The 19,837-nt window shown below is 40.8% G+C and overlaps 1 protein-coding gene across 5 annotated transcripts in view; it reads right to left on the reverse strand.

Moving 5' to 3' along the window:
* The window catches only part of DPP6 (dipeptidyl peptidase like 6), a 534,562-nt gene that overhangs the window by 109,140 nt on the left and 405,585 nt on the right, over positions 1 to 19,837 (reverse strand). For all 5 annotated transcript variants that reach the window (XM_068174757.1, XM_068174765.1, XM_068174742.1 and 2 more), the window contains exon 6: positions 2,731 to 2,783. In XM_068174757.1, coding sequence (XP_068030858.1) covers positions 2,731 to 2,783 — 53 coding nt within the window. The remainder of the gene's footprint in view (positions 1 to 2,730; positions 2,784 to 19,837) is intronic.

Raw genomic sequence — 19,837 nt, forward strand, 5'->3', positions numbered from 1 at the left:
GTTGAAAAATGTTGCAGTCCTGGGTAAAATACCATTTGGGAACATAGGTATTGAGGACATTTCCAAATTAGTTTGTCAAATTTATTAAGAGCTCGAAATGAAATCTGGAAAACATTGGTATGAGCTCCTTTTGACTTCAGGCACTGCCTGAATCTGGAGAGCATGAAGAACGTGGCAAAAATAATTAGAAAATTCCCTTTAAAAACCAATTTATGCTGGCAGATTAATGGCATGTTATTTAAAAAGTGATGCCAGAGATTAGGTTAATTGGCTTCCTTATTAGTTAGCCTCAGCAGGGGAGTAGCAAGGGCATGAGCGGGTGCAAATCCTAAACTGCCTTGCCTTCCACATCATAGCTGAGGATGGGGAGCAGGACAGAGAGAGGGAGCACAGGGACACTGTCACAGCCTGTTTCCAGGAGTGATGTCTGCTGAGCAGGAGGGACACTGTGCAGGGGACTGAGTTTGCTGCCCAGCAGTCACTGCCTTGGCTACTGAGCTGGAGAGATGCTGAGGGCCACGGGCACACACCAACAAGAGGGAAAGCTGTGCCTGCTTGCAGAAGAGGAAAAACTGAGAACTGTTTGTAAAGATGGCAAAGGGGTCGTTGCTCAGTGCAGAATTTTGTCACTCCTGTTATTGACAGGTGGAGGACAAGGGCGGCTGCTTGTAGATGGCAAATTCAGTCATCACCAAAGAATGTCAAACTGAACTGAACCTTGTGCTGTGTCAGTGGGCTGTGTCCTGCCCTCAACAACCCTCACCCACACATATCCGTCAGAGCAATACTCCTGTGTTAAATATTAAATAGGTGATGAACAGGTTTTTATCCCTTCATCCAACAGAGGATCTACTTTCAGCAGATGTATTTCACCACCTGTTGCATCACATTCACTGCCCTCTCCTAGCCCTGTCCTCTTTGTTCATGCACCACCCTAAAATATACACAGAGCTCCACAGGAAGGATAAATGCCCATGTTCCATGGAAATGGCAGTGTGCTGCCCTTTCCACCACTCACATGCACCATCATCACCTGGAAGGTCAATGAAATATCCACTGCACAATATAGTTTACAATGCCTAAAAGCCTAAACTCTGCAATCCACACCTTTACCAACACGAGATTCAGTGATCCTTCCAGCCCTTCTTCAGCTTGCGGCCTCCTGATGCACCACCACCACATCATGCTGTGGGGACACCAATGCCTGACACACCTGTGTGCCTTCTGGTGTGCTCTCACTTTCCAGATTTGCCCTCTGTGCTGGAAATCTCTCCTCTGACATATCCAACCCTTCAGTTTCCTGCACCACTGCCCAACCAAACACAGAGAGCAAGGGGAGCCACAGCTGGGCGCACAGCAGAGTTGGAGCTGGGGGGAACAAGAAGCTGGTTGTCAGGGACAAAGATAGATCATGCAGTAGTAGAAAGCTTCTTGGACCACTGTATTGCTATTTTTTTAGCATTTCTAATATGTGTTATGCATTATACTCCTATTTTTTCCACCTTTGTTTTGTCTGGAATAGAACTGCGCTGTCAGTCAAGCCTTTTTTGCTCTTAGCCAGGTTTGCTGCAGACACAAAGCTTATGTGCTCATGCTGTGTCTTCATCCTGTTGCTGAACACTTTCAGCCCACAAGCTACTACTCAGATACATTGCCAGAGAGATGGAGTTTTCAAAAACTAAGCATATTGAGTAAATTCCCAGAAAAAAAACCAGCCCAACCAACCAACCTACCAAGCAAATGACACAAAACAAAACATAACCAAACAAAACAAACTGAAACAAACCAAACCAAAACAACAACAACAAACAAAAAAAAAACCCAAAACAAACAAAAACACACACACACACAAAAACCCTACTCCTCACTTCCCCCTCTTCCCCCCACAAAAAAAGGAAAGCAAAAAACAAAGAGCAGATTGCAGCAGGGAAGGGAAGAGACTGAAGAAGTCTGGAGTGTCTCACATGGACACTACAGCTTTAATAGGGTTGATGGTGAAAAATCTCCTAATTTCCACGTTCTAACCATACTTGGAAACAAACTGCAACTAATCAAAGCTAAAGAATAAAGAATCATGGAATGATTGAATGGTTTGGGTTGGAAGGGACCTTAAAATCATACAGTTCCAACCCCCCTGCCCTGGGCAGGGACACCTTTCACCAGACCAAGTGGCTCCAAGCCCCATCCAACCTTACTTTGAACACTCCCAGGGATGGGGCAGCCACGACTCCTCTGGGCATCCTGTGCCAGGATGTGTAACACTCAGAGGAAAGAAATTATTCCCAATATTCAGTCTAAACCTGCCCTTCTTCAGTTTGAACCTTGTCCTGACACTCCATGTCCTTGTAGAAAGTCTCTCTCCAGCTCACTTCAGGCCCCCTTCAGGCACTGAGAGGCTGCAATAAGGTCACCCCAGAGCCTTCTCCTCTCCAGTGCTCTGGTGAGTGGCCAACCATGGCTCTCAGCCAGACACCACCACATCTATATTCTGGACAAAACCCCTGAAATCTGGACTATGAAATTCATGTAGTCTGACTCTCTGGGGAAGCTGAGTACTTCTGTTTCCAGACTTCGTCATCTTTTGCACAGCACACAGCCCAGTGGATGCTGCAGCTGAAAGGCAGGCCATTGCAAAGGGCTGTCACAGGCAACCATTTGTCACAATACACATTGTTTTGCAGGACTCTTAATGGCTGGGTTTTTAAATGAAGACATTGAAAAATTGCTTACCCATGAGGTATTTTGCTGAGGACATAATATGCTGTATATGAATGCTGATACACCTGCAAAACAAAATTGAGAAAAAGACAACAACAACAAAAAAAAAAAGAGATTAGTAACTGCCACCTGTGTTCATAGAGCTCTTTTTTTTTGCAAAAACAGTCTAGCATTTGTGGCTGAGAAGCTCTCCTAAGCACTTCAAAATGTGCAGTAGAAAAGAACAGTGCATTAATCCACTTAAAGCTGTTGTGTGTTTTCCATCCTGCACTTCGTGACGGTGTTTTGCAGATCTCACACACCCAGATGCTCGGTGTCGTTGCCATGGCTACCAGGTCTTTGATTAAACTGGGGGCACACGGGCTCTGCAAAGGCTAAATATAGAACAGACATTAATGAGGACACCTTGGTCAGCTGGAGACATTCTCCATCATTATAACCAGACACAAGGCATGGAGTTTTTTGCTTTATTTTCACATAAATAAAACAGGGAGTGGTGCTGGGTGATATCAGAGCCCCTGTCAGTCAGGAGATAAAACTGTATTGAGTCAAGGCATAAAGCTGACCTCATGTTTGTATGACCTGCTCAGTTACATCTTCATATCAATCTGTGCTCTGTGGACCTTGGGGAGGAGCTGGGCAGCTTGCACAGCAGCTCATCTCACAGGGGACAGTCTATTACTAATTTTCTAAGTAGTAAATAACAACAGCAGAGTCAATGCCAGTGATTTAAGAGGTAGTGATTTTCCACTGGTGACAGCAGTCCCTTACAGTGATCCAGAGTCAGGACATCAGTGTGAAAGGTTTAAATATGAATAATTTTATACAAATTTATACAGAGTGTCATTTTTTGAAATTCTGTCCTGTTACTATATGCAACTAAATAAATAAATCTCCTAGCAATTATTTCATTTGGATTCTACTTAAATCTTTAAACCATTTTTGCTGTCCAGCAGCTCTCAGAAAGCATCCTGTCCCAGAGAACAAAGGGGAAATTTCTTGAACACTTGCTTCACCAAGCAAGTTTGATGAAAATTATTTTTTCCTAGGCTACTCTGTTTTTCCACAAGTATTTTTTTTATGCTTATGCTAAAAAACCATGAGATGTCCTGGATGGTGCTGCCAGCCCCAGCAGGGGCCATGCCAAGCACATCATTAGTATCACAAGCAAGCATGACTCACTCCCTGCCACTCTGGAGGGCAAACCTGCAGGGTGGTGTCTAGAACAGCCCTGCAGCTTCTGGGCTCAGTGAAGAGGCAGATAAACACAAAGCACATCAATAAACACAAGGCACATCATCCTGTAAATACCAAAGCAAACTCCTCTGTTACAGTTTGAAACCAAACACTGAATCCTTACATTACCGCTTGAGCTCCCTGAAAAACAGGCACAGAGGTGAAAGCACTGGATTTCTACCTATGAAATGCAGAAACTGATGCTGGATTGATGTGATTTCCTTCTTGCCTGTGCAATTCACTCCCTGCATTACAAGGACATCATGAGGTCACATCCCCAAATCCTATCTCCTTTCAGGCATTCAGATCCAAGAGGACTCTTCACACAAGGTGATTCTCTGGTGTGTTGGTATCAGGGAAGGTCTTGGAATACAAGTGAATTCCTCACAAGCCAGCATTTATTTTAGTACAAGTGTCCTTTTTAGATCCACCTGTGTCAGATGATGTCAAATAAATTACCATTTTCTCATCCTCACTCAGTCATACCAAAGAGCTCTTGAATCTTCTGATGTTGATACCTGAGACCTGACTGATGCATGCAGCTTTAGAGTTTATTCCAGCTTTGATGAAGTCCTAAAACTGATACAATTCCTTAAAGAAAAAGCACTGGAAAGCTGAATCTGCCTACAGATCTGAAAAACCTGGTAATACATTGTCATTAAATACTGAGACATTTTTGTCTTCCAATATCCTGGCAGTGGGTTGGAGAAAATGATGCAGATATATAAATTCTGATCTGAGGCTGGGATGATTGTTCACGGTTATAAGCCATGCTGTGTTGTCAGATGACAGAGAAATAAGCCCCTCAAAATGAGTATGAACAGATGCCTTCGGCAGAAAATCAAAAAGTGTGGCAGGCTGGAGGGAAAAGAAACAGCCAGGGGAGTTTTGAACAGGACACCTGCTGATGCCCTTGCTTGTGGTACAGAGTCCTACAGCCCTGTTGGAAAGTTCAGAGCTGTCTTAGAGGTATTAATGGAGACTGAGGCAAAACATTCTCTTTGCTGAGAGAGCTTAGGACTGAGGAAAACTAAAGTTGCAGGACACTCAAAGAGCTCTTTTATTTTCTGAATGTCATTTGTCATCATCTTGGATCTTTGACCAATATCTCACATCAGCTGTGCTATAGTATACAGACTTCAAAGGCTTGTAGCTGGTAGAGTTCACTCAGAGGAGCAAAATTTCTCAGATAAATCCCTACAATGTGTAGGTTTGCTTATGTAAAAAAGAACTACTTGTATGAGCAAAGATTTCAGGATCAGACATTTATTATTAATATCACAGTTGTTAAGGACACAAGCACATGCAGCTCAAAAATCCCTCTCAGCCCAACTATTTCAAACCTATTTCGAAAATACTCTGCCAGCAATGGTACTAAGCAGACAAGAATCCAAGAGAAAAATCACTTTATGTCTTTCTGAGAAATTAAATGGCGTCTTTCCTCTTAGATATGCAAACTAAATGAAGTTAACTGAACTTTTTGAGAGAATTACTGTGCTTGCTTAATATCTCTACTAAATTTCTGCTGGGGTCAAGATGAATTTTGGCTATTCACTTTGCAGTAGGAAAACCCCAGAGCAGGGAAAAGTGCGGGGAAGAGATGAGCATTCTTCCAAAATCCAAACTAAGCCTCAGCAAATGGAGAGTACTTAAAAGTCAGTATTCACTTCATTAATCCTGTCTGCTGCTGAGGCTTGGCCAACAGAAATAGCTGTATAAACTGTGTGTTCCCCTTTTCTATCAAATGGTGATTTGATGCTGTCAGCCCTGATTTTTAGCTTTACAGCTCCTCTCACAGCAGAGAGGCACATTTGGGGATAGCAGAGGTTTTGGCAATTGTTGTGCTCTGTAGACTCTGTGCGTCAAACCACCCCACCAACATGAGTCAGAACAGGTTTGAGAGTGATCTGAAGGGTTCTGGGTATCACCACAATCAGGTCACAGAAGCTCCCATGCCAGCTGTCACCAACAAGTGCCGTGAAAGTCACTACAACAAAACCATTGGGCCAGAAACACTCTCCCACTGGGCTTCTCATCCCAGGTCACAGCACATATCTTGTTTACTTTCAATCTAAATTATGCTATGCAACACATGCATGTTTACACTGAAATCATAAAGGGACTGAAAGACAGATCTATCTGTTCCACTGAAGTCTTGGAAAGGCAATTATCTCTCTAAAATTCAGAAGAATGCAGGGCTAATTATATGTGACAAGACCTTGTTGTGAAGCCACTGACCTCATTTTATGCAACCAACAGAAGAAACCTGGACTTGGTCAGATGACAACAGAAATGGAAACACTACAGCACATGGAGCAGCAGAGAAGGACATGTGCCTGTCTCAGGCCACCAAATTCCAAAGGAACAGGGAAATTGTGGTTCCAACAAGTTACAGAAACAACATGGAAGAAGCAATTTCTGTGCTCTGTCACTACAGAGCAAAGTGTGGTGTGAATGGCAGTGTCTCCTTGGAAGCAGCTGTTTAAGTGCTGTAAGGATACAGGTCCTTGTCCACCAGGGCTTACTGAAACAGAAACTGTTATTTAAGATTAGAGTGGATTTGGACTCATTTATTCATTACGACTCTTCATATACTTTAAATTAGAATCCATAGCTCTTGTTTTTGCCCCAGAGTAACTGAAGAAATATGTGACATATATCCAAGAAATTTATGAAATGGGTTTTCAGCACCTCATGGCTGGTATGAAAGATTGCACTACCTGCTGAAGGTTTATTCCAAGCATCAGAAAAAAAAGAAAGAGTTTAATTTACACTTCCATCTCCTGTCTGTTGGTTTCTGTCTCACTTTGTGGGCTGATGCCAGGCCATCACCAGCAATAATCAGCATTTAAGGAAGGCTTTATTTAATGTTTGCATGACAAGGTGCTGAATCAATACAAAGAAGCACCTAATTTCAAGGAGGTTTACAAACCAAGAAAGGGGGGAAAAGCCCTTGGAAGAAGGCTCCCCAAATCAGCCCAATTCATTCATCTTCCAGCAGGCTTTTCTACCAAAAGAGCTGATTTAGGGTCTTACCACCTGGTGTATAAAACAGCTCATGGATCTGAGATTAAGCCCAGGTGGACTGACTGCTCATGATTGTTACTTACTTGATAAATACAGGAATAAAGCATGCTTTGCATCCATTTTCTAAATGGCTCCATAGAGGCCCTGGCCCTTCGTACAGTACTGTTATTTACATTAAAGAATTACCCAGAAAGCTCGCAAAAAAATCCCATAAAACTTAGAGCTCACAAGGGAGCAGTACAGGGCAGAGCAGAAGTGCAAGCTGTTTGCAGCTTGCAAGGCTAAATACAAAATTTTCAGTGTTTAGTGTCTTTTTTTCTCAGGAATCACACATTTTATCCAAAAAGCCATCCCAGTGGTCCAAAATAAAAATGAACACACCAAATAGTTATCAGAAAGAAAAGTGTACAACAGTTTGCTACAGCCTGAAAATAGCAAGAATATATTTTAATGTAATTAATCATAAAGCACCCAAGATTTATCTGGGTAAAATGACTCATTTTTTATTCTGTAACAATAAAGTGTATCAACAAATAATAAATCCCTTCAGGATTCTTAATAGAGCCCGGCTGTCTCGAGACTGTATCTGCTTTTACACTGTGCAGTAAGACAGTAAAAATATATCACAAGTGGCTGGTGAAACAGGAATGGCCAGATGCATTTAAAGGGTTTCCCACAAAGAGTCTCTAAAAAGACATTTGCTGGAAATAGATTATACAGCCCATTTTCCTGCTTATGCTATGAGCAGACAAATCCCCAAATGCACATATGAATGTCAAGCCAATTGAATAATCCCAAGCATTTGACATAATTACATATTCCACCTTTCAATATGGTCCTGGCGCCCTTAAACAGTAACTAACACTGTGATGCAAAATACGCAGGTAAAAGATGATTTGCCATTTGGCCTTTAGTATCTGTGATATTTAACCAGGCTCTGAAGCTGACAGATTAAAAGGGAAAAGGGAATAAAGTAGAATGCAGGAAGGCTGCTGCTATGCATTGGCAAATAGCTCATGTATTTTGTACCTTGTTTTCTCACAATGGCATGAAAGGGAGGGGAAAACAAGAGGAAAATACTAGGCAAACCTTAGCCAGAGGTTGTGTTTTCTTCTCCTGCATGGACACACCATGTGTGTAAAGGATACCCCACTGTCATATGGATTCCTCTATTGGTCAGTCACCAATAAGCAAACCTGATGTTCACTTCACAGGGTAACTGTGTTCATACAGATCTTCCAGGAGAGAAAAGGATAATTTTTTGACTAAAAATACCTCACTGCCTAGTCTGTTATGGTAGTCCGTAGAGGATTAAAGCAGATCGCTGTACCTGCTTGCAGAATATTCTGTATCTTTTATGAACATCAGCATTAAAAACTGAATTTTCACTTAACGTGTCAACATCTTTTGCCTTCATCAAAATTCTTTATGATACCATTGGTTTCACTGAACCTTTCTGTTCTGTTGAGAAGAAATCCTTCTTTTGTCATGACATGTTGAACTGGCCCTCCAAAGGGTTGAAAAATCCATTCCTGTACTTGACCACAAACTTCTGTGTAATGTTTTGTTCAACTTTTGTACTTTTATTCTCCCCTCTATTTGTGATTTAGAGCACAAGGGGTTACCTCTGGCTGAGGCATGGTTGGTTAATGGTCTTTTCATTTTTTCCCCTCAGTGGAGACAGAATGGTCAGCAGTGTTCTCCTCAGCCCAACTATTTTTGCAAAGGATTTTATTTTATTGCTAATAGGCTCTCCATAGTAACCAGCTTGGAATTAGATTCTCTGAGAAACATCATGCTATCTTTTCTTTTTGTGTCACTGCAATAAAAAAAGAAAAACTACCAAAATCCATACTGGTATTTTGTACCCTGCACTCACTGAATCTTGATTGCTTGCAAGAACAAAACAAATCAATAAAGCTGTATAATTTGAAGTGTCTTCAACATTCTCACCTTTCAGATTCATTGTGATACTGACCTATTTTGCTTTCTTCTGAGACAGCATATTCTCTTTTGGCCCTGCACTGAATTATCCCTTTATACTTTATCACTTCTCCAGAAATTCACCTCCAGTAGAGTCTCACGCTGTGTGTCAACCTGCTTGTACAGCCCTCTAAGGAACTCTGCCCATTTCTCTTTGTGCTTCCAATAAATTAGAAAACCCATAATGAAATGCAATCAACGAGCATTTCCTGAGCATTGCTTCAGCTGGCAGCCAAGAACCCACAGCTGTCATCAAACACCTGATTTGGGATGCTCTTGCCCGCTGTGCTGTATCCAGCTGATCAGCCACATGTGTGATGTGCTCACAGCCACAGCAAGGGCACTCTGGCACTGCTGGGACACTCCAGGACAGTCTGGGGAGCTCAGGAGAGGGCAGAGATGGGGGGAAATGGGTTTGAGCAAGAAAGGTGATGAGAAGGGGTCTCTGAATCAATCAACATACAGAGAATTTGGCAACTGGTTGCCTGTGCTATAATTGTCTCTGTATTCCAGAGGAATTAATTTATCATTTGTGCAAAAGGAGGAAGATATAGACTTGGGGAATGCATGTATTAGAGTTGTTAAGGGATGTAAAGCTTTTTCTTGCAAAGAGGAGGGAAGGATCCCGACCCAGCAGTGTAGCTGTGCCTGGGTGGGGTGACACAGCCAGCACTAACCTGTCAGTGCCTCAGAGAGAGCCAGCAGGTCTGGGCTCATCTCAATCACACCGGTGAGCATCAGGAGCTGCTCCAGTCATTCCACTCATTTCCATACAGGAAATCAGCAATGGGTGTCTCCAGAGCCAGGAAGAAACTTTAGCATTTGATTTGGAAGAAGGCAGTAATACAAGAGGCAGTGGATCACCAGGACATGTCTCTATTTTGCAAATTTTTTAACCATTTAATCTCTTAGGACTGAAAATTAAATCATTGTCCTTGTTGTTTAAAGGACAACCAGGACAGCTCTCCAGCCATGCAGAGCTGTGAATGCCCTGCCACCCACACCAGAGAGGCTTCCTTGGAGAACAATCTCACATCAAGGTGACATCAGGGAGGAACAGCACATTCCTGCCATGGGGACTTGCATTTTGGAAGCATTTATAACCAAGCTGGAGCTGATTGTGGCGGGGTCATGCACCATGGGCAGCACACACAGTTAATATGTAAATCTCTCCCACAAACATACAGAGGCTGGGCTGGGATTAGAAACTGATTTTCCAAGCCCCAAACCAAAGGTCTCTGAAACATCAAAGCCAAGGAGTTATTCCTTGGCAAATAATCTTGTCTCAAGTTTGCAAAACAACCGTAAATAAAGTGTGATGGCAACATCCACCACAGTAATGGATGGAGTGCCGTGCCATAAGAGAATGCTGCTAATTCACCTTCCACAAACTCATTATCTACCTCAGTTGTTTCATGACAATAATTCTTTGTTAAAAGATCACTTTTCAAATTACACTTTTGAGAACCTTATACTGCTGACTACGCCAAAAAGGGAATTTTGAGGCCAGCTTGAGGATTTATGACTTTGTGACAGCAGCGGGGTGGAGTGGATGCTCTTTTTGTTGCAAATGCAGCTCCAGAAGCAAGTTAGGCCACAGGTATTAACAGCCAGCTCGTGTGCCAGCTCTCACCCCTCGGAGAGCGTTAATCCAATCTGCCAACTGCTGCTGCACTCTAATACAGCTCTGCCCTGCCAAGCAATTACAAAAGCCTCCTTTTGCTCCCGAGCCACCTGTCCCTCACAGCGCTTCACTGGCACCACAGAGCCCTTGCAGTCACTGGCTTAAAGGACGACAGCTACATTTTTAACTGGTAAATAAAATGGGAGTCGCAAATGACTCTGTAGGATTTTTGCACCAGCCTTTGTGCACTTGTTGATGCTCAGGTTATTGGGAGGTAGCTGCAGTGAAGTTACAACGAATTATGAATGAAGGTTATCAATAATGAGCTCATCCTTTCGTTGATCTTTTTAAACATTTATCAATATTCACATCACAGATATGAACTCCCAGGTTTCCCCTCCTGCCCTCTATTCAGAAACTTGGAAATGAGAATGAAATTATCTAGTACGTAGTTGTGATTCTAACACACCAAACAATACATCTAAGGAACAGAAGTAAAAGATGAACAAACATGATGCATTATGAGTACAAAAGTAGCCTGAGGCAAAATAAAAGTTTTAGAAGGAGATAGCAATTACCTCAAATGCAGGAAACATAGAACACCTTCAGATCCGTACAAACGCACCCACAGAAACACACAGCCATGATTCTCAGGAATGTTTGGGATCATAATAATCGCTGTATTGGGCCAAACACAAAGTCCATCCAGTTCACTTCCCTGGCTCAGTGGCCCAAAGCCAATTCAGACAGAAGACTAGACTTATCTGATTTACAGACATCCTTTCCCAAAATACTTTCCCAGGCTCTTGCACTTTGCAGCTTGGAGTGCCTCTCTTTGCAGCTGTCTACCTTGAGGGATGTCCCTGCCGCTGACCTCTCCAGTCATTCTTTACAAGCATTTCCCCTTTTTGCACCTACAAACTCATGCAGCACCTCCCTTTTCCCAGACAATGGTGCCAAAAGCTTGTGTGGGTTATGATTCCTCTCAGCAGCCTTTGATGTTTATTTTAGCCTTAGAATTACACCCCGAATTATCCGGTTTATAGAGGCAGCCTGGGTTAGCTGGTGGAGATGGGAGTTTAGAGGGTTCACATCCACATTCACTCGACTGACTCTCACCTTCATTGTCTTTGGAGCTGCAAGTCTGAGGCCTGAAGGACAGCATGAGAAACAATGTTTAATACAGCTTTTAATGAAACATTAGATAATGCCTTCTTTCAAACAAACATTTCTTCAGCTGTGCAGGCACTGACTGTGGAAATATTCTAAAAGCCTCTTTTTTGTGAAGTTTACAATGCAAATGGTATAACTTTATAGCAATTATGTGAAAACCAAGCCACGAAAAAGTACTGAATGCTTAGTATATCTAATTAATTTATTAATTTTTAAATAATTTGCTTTAGAGGCAGACATTAACAACTACAGAACCACAGCGTATGTTCTTTCTATTAAAATTTACTCTTTACATGTAAAAATTGCTTTTTCTACTGTAGCAGCTGAGATTGTGAATGCTACAAAGAAGTTAGCACTGGCAATGAAATTTTTAAAGTTGGTCCTAGGCTCAGGGCACTTTTAGAAGACTCAAAGAAAAGAATCTGAAACAAGAAAGATGAGTCTGTCAGAAAGCATTAGAGAGCGACAGTTTAAAAGCAGTGAAGTGGATGTGAAAGAAATGAAAAATATTCAGATGTATGCTAGGAACCTTGGTCAAAAATCCTCACCCTGTTCAGTGAAAGATTAATTTTCCAGTTCCATATGAGATCAGAAGACTCAGAGCTGTATCTCAATGCACACACAGATCTAATTCACTGGAAGAGACAATTCTATATTCTGACAGGAAGAAAACAAACTGAAATCACACAGAAGGCAGGAAGACATTTTCTGTGTTGTCTTTGTGATGCTGTGGGCTCTGTGGTGATGAAGAGCATCTCTCTGGAAAGCAGGGGGACAACAAAGGGGACAGGAAGCAGCACAGAACCTGCCCTGCTCCTTGCCTGCTGCAGAACCCTTCACAGCCCTGCCAACAACAGCATCACTCCTGCACACAGAAATATGAGGAGTCAAGCATTTACAGACATGACTAAAGCCCTGTGATTCCTCTCCCTTTTCAAGAAAGAGCTCCTTTTGAGCAGAGAATAGAAGAAAAAAGAACAGAAGATTCCATCTTCACATCTGGGTCATTAGCTGCCCAAGGAGGAACATTAATTATTGGTTTCAACATCAAGCTGGTAAAAGCAGAGTTCTGCAGGCAGTTAAAGAGATAAAAGGCTCTTGTTCAGGGTAAACACAGAGAGCCACACACTCCTTGGATTTAGGATGTAACTTGGCTAAAGAGGAGAATTTTTATGTCCGAAGATTTGCATTTCTAAGTACAGGAACTTCATTGGGGTGTCCTGCATAGCAAGAGCTGTTTTTCCAGAAGAGGGCACTAAATATATATATATATATTTTTACTATTTCAGTGATTAAAAATTAAAAAAAAAAAAAATAAAAAGCACTGGAAATCAGAAGAATTCGGACTGCTTCATATATTTCTGCAGAGACACCAGAATTAAATTCTTTCTAGTTTTGCCTTCTGATGCTTTTTAAATCACTGTTGTTTTCTCATTTTGTATGCTACTCCTAATGTATTTCTTTCCATAACATTTTAAAATAACCACCTATACTTATTACAATCCAGCACAAACTAGGATGTTCATTGTCCCTAAAACCTTAGGAAGCAAATTTATGCTAAAAAGCAGTAACTCATCTCTAATGTAATTCTGAAGCCTCTTTATGTTGCAAGGAATCTATTTGTTAGATTTTAATTTTTTCAATATTTTTGATACTGGTATTAATTTCATTTCTTGTAAAGCAAAGTTACCCCATTTTTCACTAAGACAGATTCCCATACAAGTGCAACAAAGAAAACTTTGATTATTTTAATGCTGTCCATCTGATTTTGACTATCTAGGAGACCTTGTACATTATTGTATGAAGGCTTTATTCAAACACAAATTGCAATTTATTTTTAAGACATTTTAATGAATCTTATTAGGACATTAACCTCTACCAGTTTGATCAAGTTAGCTCATCTATACACTCAGAAAAGGAAGCAGAATGAGAAATCTAACCTTATGCAAGCTAAGAAAAATTGTTTATTTTTGTATCATAGTGTTTTGCCTTGAGGCTTTTTTTTTTTTTTTTTTTTTCCTTCCCTGCTTGATTAAAATCTCATTTACTAAAGAAAATATTTACAGAGGAAGACTGCTGATAGCTGATACTGATACATAATACACCTATGTACTTCTGCATGACAGGCTAATTATTTCTGAGTTTGGATGCTCCTCTTCCCTGGAACGGTGGATTTGCTTTGCAGTTTACTGATGTGTATCTATGCCTGTGAATAAATGCAGAATATAGTTTATTGGCCTTTGCTACATAAGCAAGGCTGTCCAACTTAGTCTGAAAAACAATTTTGCACTCAGTCATGTTTGTGCAATTTTTATTGAAGTCTCCCAGCTAAATTCAGGAGGCTTCAGGCTTAGTTCTAATTCAATTTATCTGCATTATGAGAACAGCAAGGGTTTAATCCATTGTTTTTAATAGGAAAGCAGTTAAAGCAGCTGAAGCAGCTGAAGTCAGCAGACTCTGTTTTTAAGGCTCTGCATTTCAAGTTTTGTTGCAATGATCAGACTAAACAGTCCCTGGAGTGGAGAGAATGGAGACTGGATAAGAAATTGAGGTTTGGTACAGTTTTACCAAAACCATTGCTATGTAGGGAGCAGGCAGCAGCAGAACTGGACTGTGGGGATGGAGGACTGCAGGCTGTGCTGAGCTTTGCTTCCCAGCTCAGGCAAACACACCATGCTGTGTTTTATGAACGCTCCCAGACCATCATTTCAGAAGCACAGACTACCCCCTGGAAACATCCCCAAAACTAGGGGGCAATAGAGCTAAAAATCTGGTATGCAATGTGGTTTTACTGTTGGCCCACGAAAGAGCTGCAGGCCCTAAGTCACCACAGTGGCTGCCAATGATAAATCATAGAATGGTTTGGGTTGGAAGATCATCCAGTTCCAACCTCTCTGCCATGGGCAGGAACACCTTCTACTAGACCAAGTTCCTTTATGTTGAGATGATCCCACTCCAAGATGCCTGCTGAGCATGAGGAGAGTACCCACTCTTTGCATTTTAGGGGTGCAAACGTATTTTCCATGGATAATAGACACAAGCAGCCCCCACCCAGCCATTCCTCCTTGCCGACACTCAGTGCCTATCCTTTCTCTTTTATTAAGAATGGAAAACAAAGTATGCAGACTTGGGATGTGTCTTTTCATTCCACTTTTTTTTTGCCTCCAGTTTCTACTGAGTTACGGTGGCAGACCCTTAATTTTAAATAAGAACCCATGGCCCCATGGCTCAAGGATCCTAACTACCACAATGTCCCTACAGTATCCTACAGTATATTTCTTTGAGTTCCTAATGCCCTCTAACTTCTTGTTTAAACTGTTCTTTTTCTCATTAAATCAAGCTGTTCCAAAGCAGAAGAATTGCTGTCAAAAGCAAAAAACATTCAGGCTACATAAAGGAATACAGTTTCTACTGGAACTTTGTCAGGATTTCAAATGAATCATAAGGAAGGGTCTCCCAAACCAAATAAAGAATAGGTTTGACCTGTCTTCTTCCCCTGTGTTAGTCCAAAATTGGCCCTGAAATTTAGCAACATGAAATTAATTTCTGTGGTTTCTCCCTCAAAAGAAAACTCTAGGATTAAACTTGTCAGTAATTATTGCTCTACTGGCCTGTAACTGTGTCCAAAAAATTCTTTTCTAAACAAACAATGGGACAGAAATTGGTGGAGTGTTGACTGCTGAGCAGGAAAAACAAATACTCTCACCATTTGATGACATGTTTGCTCAATTAGAATGGGTATCCACCCCCCTAGAGTAAGAACTTTTAATTCTGTAAGCATGTGCAGCAGAGAAGATTTGGCATCAGAAGGGCTCTGCTGCTGAAGGCACGACTGAGGACACCTGAGAAGGCAGTGTTTGCACAACTCTGTAATAGAGTTTGGAAAACCCATGGATCCTCTGAGAACTGTGTGGCAAACTTCCCTCTCTCTGTGCCACTGCAGATATCAATATTAATTAGCCTGAAACAATTACTGATACCAACACAGGACAGCACGATGGTACATCTGACAGAGATATTGCTGCTTCTGCCTGTGCTGAGATTCACTGGCAGGAAAACCTCCCAGCTGCTGAGGGTTCAGCTATTAGCAGCTTTGGTTTATTCAGTGAAAGGTGACCATGAAGAGCTCATCTCCTGCCTTAGACAGACTCCCCCAGGTCAGACAGAAGAGCAAATGAGAGTGTGGAAATGTTTTTGAACCAACCTTGTCTGAAGCCTTTGAAAACTCTGTTTGGTCTGTCTTGTTAAAAACAGCAGATGAGGGAATTTTTTCATGGTGGGTTTGAGCCTGGAAAAGATAGGCTGTCTTTCACAGAGACCAGATTCATAATTAAAAATTAGCACAACAAGCTCTTTTAAAATAAAATATTGCCCTTAAATGTTGTCAAACAATAGCTGCTGCTTCAGCTTCAAATCCAAACTGTCACCCAAAAAATTAACCTCTTCTGTGCTGTTAGCACATTCTTGTTAATGCAACGCTTCTGGACACACAGGCCTTAGCTTTAGTGATGTAAATGTAGCTGGAGAGCTGCTGTTCTACCACAAAGAGGTTAAACAGCACTTCTCAAACAAGGTTATGACACTACTGATCTTGGCTGTTAAAATAAAATCACTCAATACAGGGTCTGTAAGGAGAAAGGAAGGTGGTCCCCACCTTCATCCCTGACACCCCAGAACAGCCTCACTTCAAGCCCACACGGGCACACACACATAAAAATGCTGCCACTTTCAGAAGCTGTGAGCATTTTATTGAAATATTAAAGATTAGCTGAATGGTATTAGCAATATTTATTCTATGGGAAGTAACTGAAGCTGTTGCTTTCAGGAAAATTTAGCAAATTATCAGATTTGATGAGTGGCTGGCCTATGTGTTTCCACTAATTCATTAAGAACTTTACTTCTGCTCATAAAAAAAGCACTGGATGACTACAGCCATATAGCTTATTCTTCACTGACAACTACATTCATACAGTTGGTGAATTGAGAAAACAGAAGATCCTCTTTTCTCAAGATACACACATGCACAGATGTAATAACAGAAATGTTTTAACTGATATAAACAGTATTTGGATTGAGTCCTTTCCTTCTTTTTGTTTAGTAAGTGCTTTATCCTAATCCATTATTTATCCTAATAACAGTAACTATTTCTCACAAGTATAAGAAATTACAGTGCTTCAGGCTTGAAAATGTTGGGAAAAACAATTTTAGACAGCAGCCTTTGATATAAGTGAACAATGTCCTTATATTGTGCAGCTTTCCAATACAGGAGTCTTTCTGATTTATGAACGATTCAAAACAGTATTCACATTAAAAAGAGGATATGAAAAACCATAAACTTAAGGCTTTTACCTCAAAATAGCCCCCTCAAAAACTAATAATTTACAACAAACACCAAAAATTAAATAACAATCAATAAAAGAGGTAGCATTATTTTATGACAGAAATATTCTATCTGTGCTCACTTTATCATGAATTCACTAAACATTTTCAGTGTTCCTGAAAACAACATTGGGTGAGAATGAAAAAAATAAATGTGAAATATATTTATTGCCATATAAAGAAAACAGATTTATGTAAGCCTATTTCTAGGCCTGGTAAATCCATTTCAATTAAGCAATAAATATCATGACTACAGTCTGAGCTGTATTACTGATGATAGTTATGACAGTGTTCAATTTTCAGAGGTATATTTATCATAATAATGTTTATCACCTAGCTCAAAAGGATGTTGTGAGGATCCATAAATATTTATACCCATTAGTGTTTTGGAAATAAACAAGCATTATGTTATTTTAATTTTTACACAACTAATTAAATTAGTCTGAGGTTGTAATTGGACCATAAGCACAAAACCCATTCATTTCACATAACAACCAGACTTGGAGAAATTAAAAAAAAAATAATAACAACAACAATAGTAATATGTTGCTTTCTATAAATAATGCTATTTTACTTCTTTCACGCTCTAAATACCAACTCTAAGGTTTGCTCTGGGTCTTTCTGAGCTCTTTTTGGTCTCACCACTCACCTCAGAGATACAGGCAGGGGGAACAGAAATACTGAACTCACCACATGAACTAAGCTGAGAAATAATTATTCAGTGTGTTCTAATTATAACAATGATTAATTCTTTTCAGCCATTTGGATTAAAAAAGAGCATTTCTTTTACTGCAAAATAGGTAATAGCATCTGTTGTATCAGCTACAAAAGCCTCTGAGCCCTAACTTTCTGCAGAAGCCTTCGCAGTTTGGTCCATGCTAACCAGCCAGCATTTCTAAGTGAAATTGCCCTTAACTGGCACAAACACACTAATGGGCTGGTAAAATTGGAGACAAAGTGCAAAAAGCTTTGAGAGGAATCTTGGCAGCTTTAATTCCTCTCTTGCATGATGACAACACTGATTCCTAGTAAATTAAAGGCAATTAAATATTCACTATTTAACATCTCACAGAAAATAAGTTTTCTTCTCAGATATTTCCTCTGTTTCTTTTATTCCATTACGCAAACTCCACTGGTAACTGACTGCCACACAAAGCTGCACAAGCTTTAGTCACTCGTCTTTACTCTTACTTGAGACACAGAAATGCCACGAGATTTAAGGGTTGCTTTGTCACTTGGCTATTTAGGAAACCCCTTTTGGAGACCAGGGGTGCCCACAGAGGTGGTGCCAGCCCAAAGAGCTGTGTGTGTCCCCAGGAGGCACACGGGGAGCACAGAGCTCGCCCATCAGTGCTGCTGGAGCCACGGGCTGGGCAAGAGTGTCCTTGGCCTGGCACCACCAGAGACAACCGCGAGCCTCTGCCCCTCTTCTGCTGAGCTGCTGTGGCCAAACCCCGTTTGCCCACGTGTTTTGGGAGTATTAAACCCCATATCAGAGACCTACACACTGGTTTTGGTGAAGGATGATTTGAAATCAAAGTTTCTCCATGGAGGTGTTTATTCCCGATGCTTTCCCAAATTTTCACTCTGCTGTTTCAGCCTCAGGTTGCACCTTGTTGTGGTGTAAAGAAACTAAAAATAAACAGCAGAAAAACTGTAGCAGTGTTTCAAGACAAAGAATCTTGGTGCCTTTCCTGTGACCTTTCCAGAAAAAGAACAAAATCTTCTGTGTTCAAGGTTAGAAAAGCTCCCTATTAGCACAAGGCTTACCCAGAATATTGCTGCCTGAAAGATTAAACTTCTGTAAATACAAGCACTGCAAAAAAAAAAAAAAAAAGCATTTACAATGAAATCTGACAGCCAGACTAGCCACAATGTACCCACACCAACCTCACAGCTGTCTGCCAAGCTTCCTGGGAGAAATATATTTTAAGGAACGTGCTTTAATTCATTATCCTTTAAAATGATGAAGTGATACAACAGGAAAACACACATTAGCTGCCTCAGTGTCTTTGCAAAATAGGTGTCTGGCAGTTCAGTGCTGTGTTACTCCAGTGTGGGTGTCAGTGCTGTCACCCAGACCAACACTGAGCAGACATGCTTCTGTGCAAATAAATAGAAATATATAGAAGCAGCTATTACTGGAAGGAAATGACTTTGTGGCACTTTAAAATATTCCGCTCCACTGGAGTGACACATTGTGTTCTTCTATTTTGATGTTTATTCCTGGCTGGTATTAAACATAGAGGCTGAATCGATTCATTTCAGAATTCAGGCAAATTGTTAATTCATACTATGCATATTAAAGCAGCACAACTGTACTGTGTAAAAAATGATGAAAATATCTATACTCACAAACAATTAAAAGACAGCAAGTCACACTTTCAAATGCCAAAAAAAAAAAGAAAAAATTTCTGATGGCTAAAAAATAAGTATGCAATAATTCCAAGAAGCTCCTTTTTTGAAATTGGAGAATTAAACTTTAAAGGCATGTCCTCTGCCAATACATCTCCTGAAACTTCCTTTTGACTTTGCAACAAGGACAACTACCCAAGGCTTTGCTAATCAATTCCTTGTGTTGCAGAAAACAGCATAATTTGAATTTTGTCCAAGAATACGGTTTGAAATGCAGAAAATGTGAAGAGCTAGCTAACATGCAATTATTTGTAACCACAGTCTGCATACCGAGGGAGAAGA

Source organism: Anomalospiza imberbis, chromosome 1 (assembly GCF_031753505.1).
Source record: "Anomalospiza imberbis isolate Cuckoo-Finch-1a 21T00152 chromosome 1, ASM3175350v1, whole genome shotgun sequence".
NCBI classification, from domain to species: Eukaryota; Metazoa; Chordata; class Aves; order Passeriformes; family Viduidae; genus Anomalospiza; species Anomalospiza imberbis.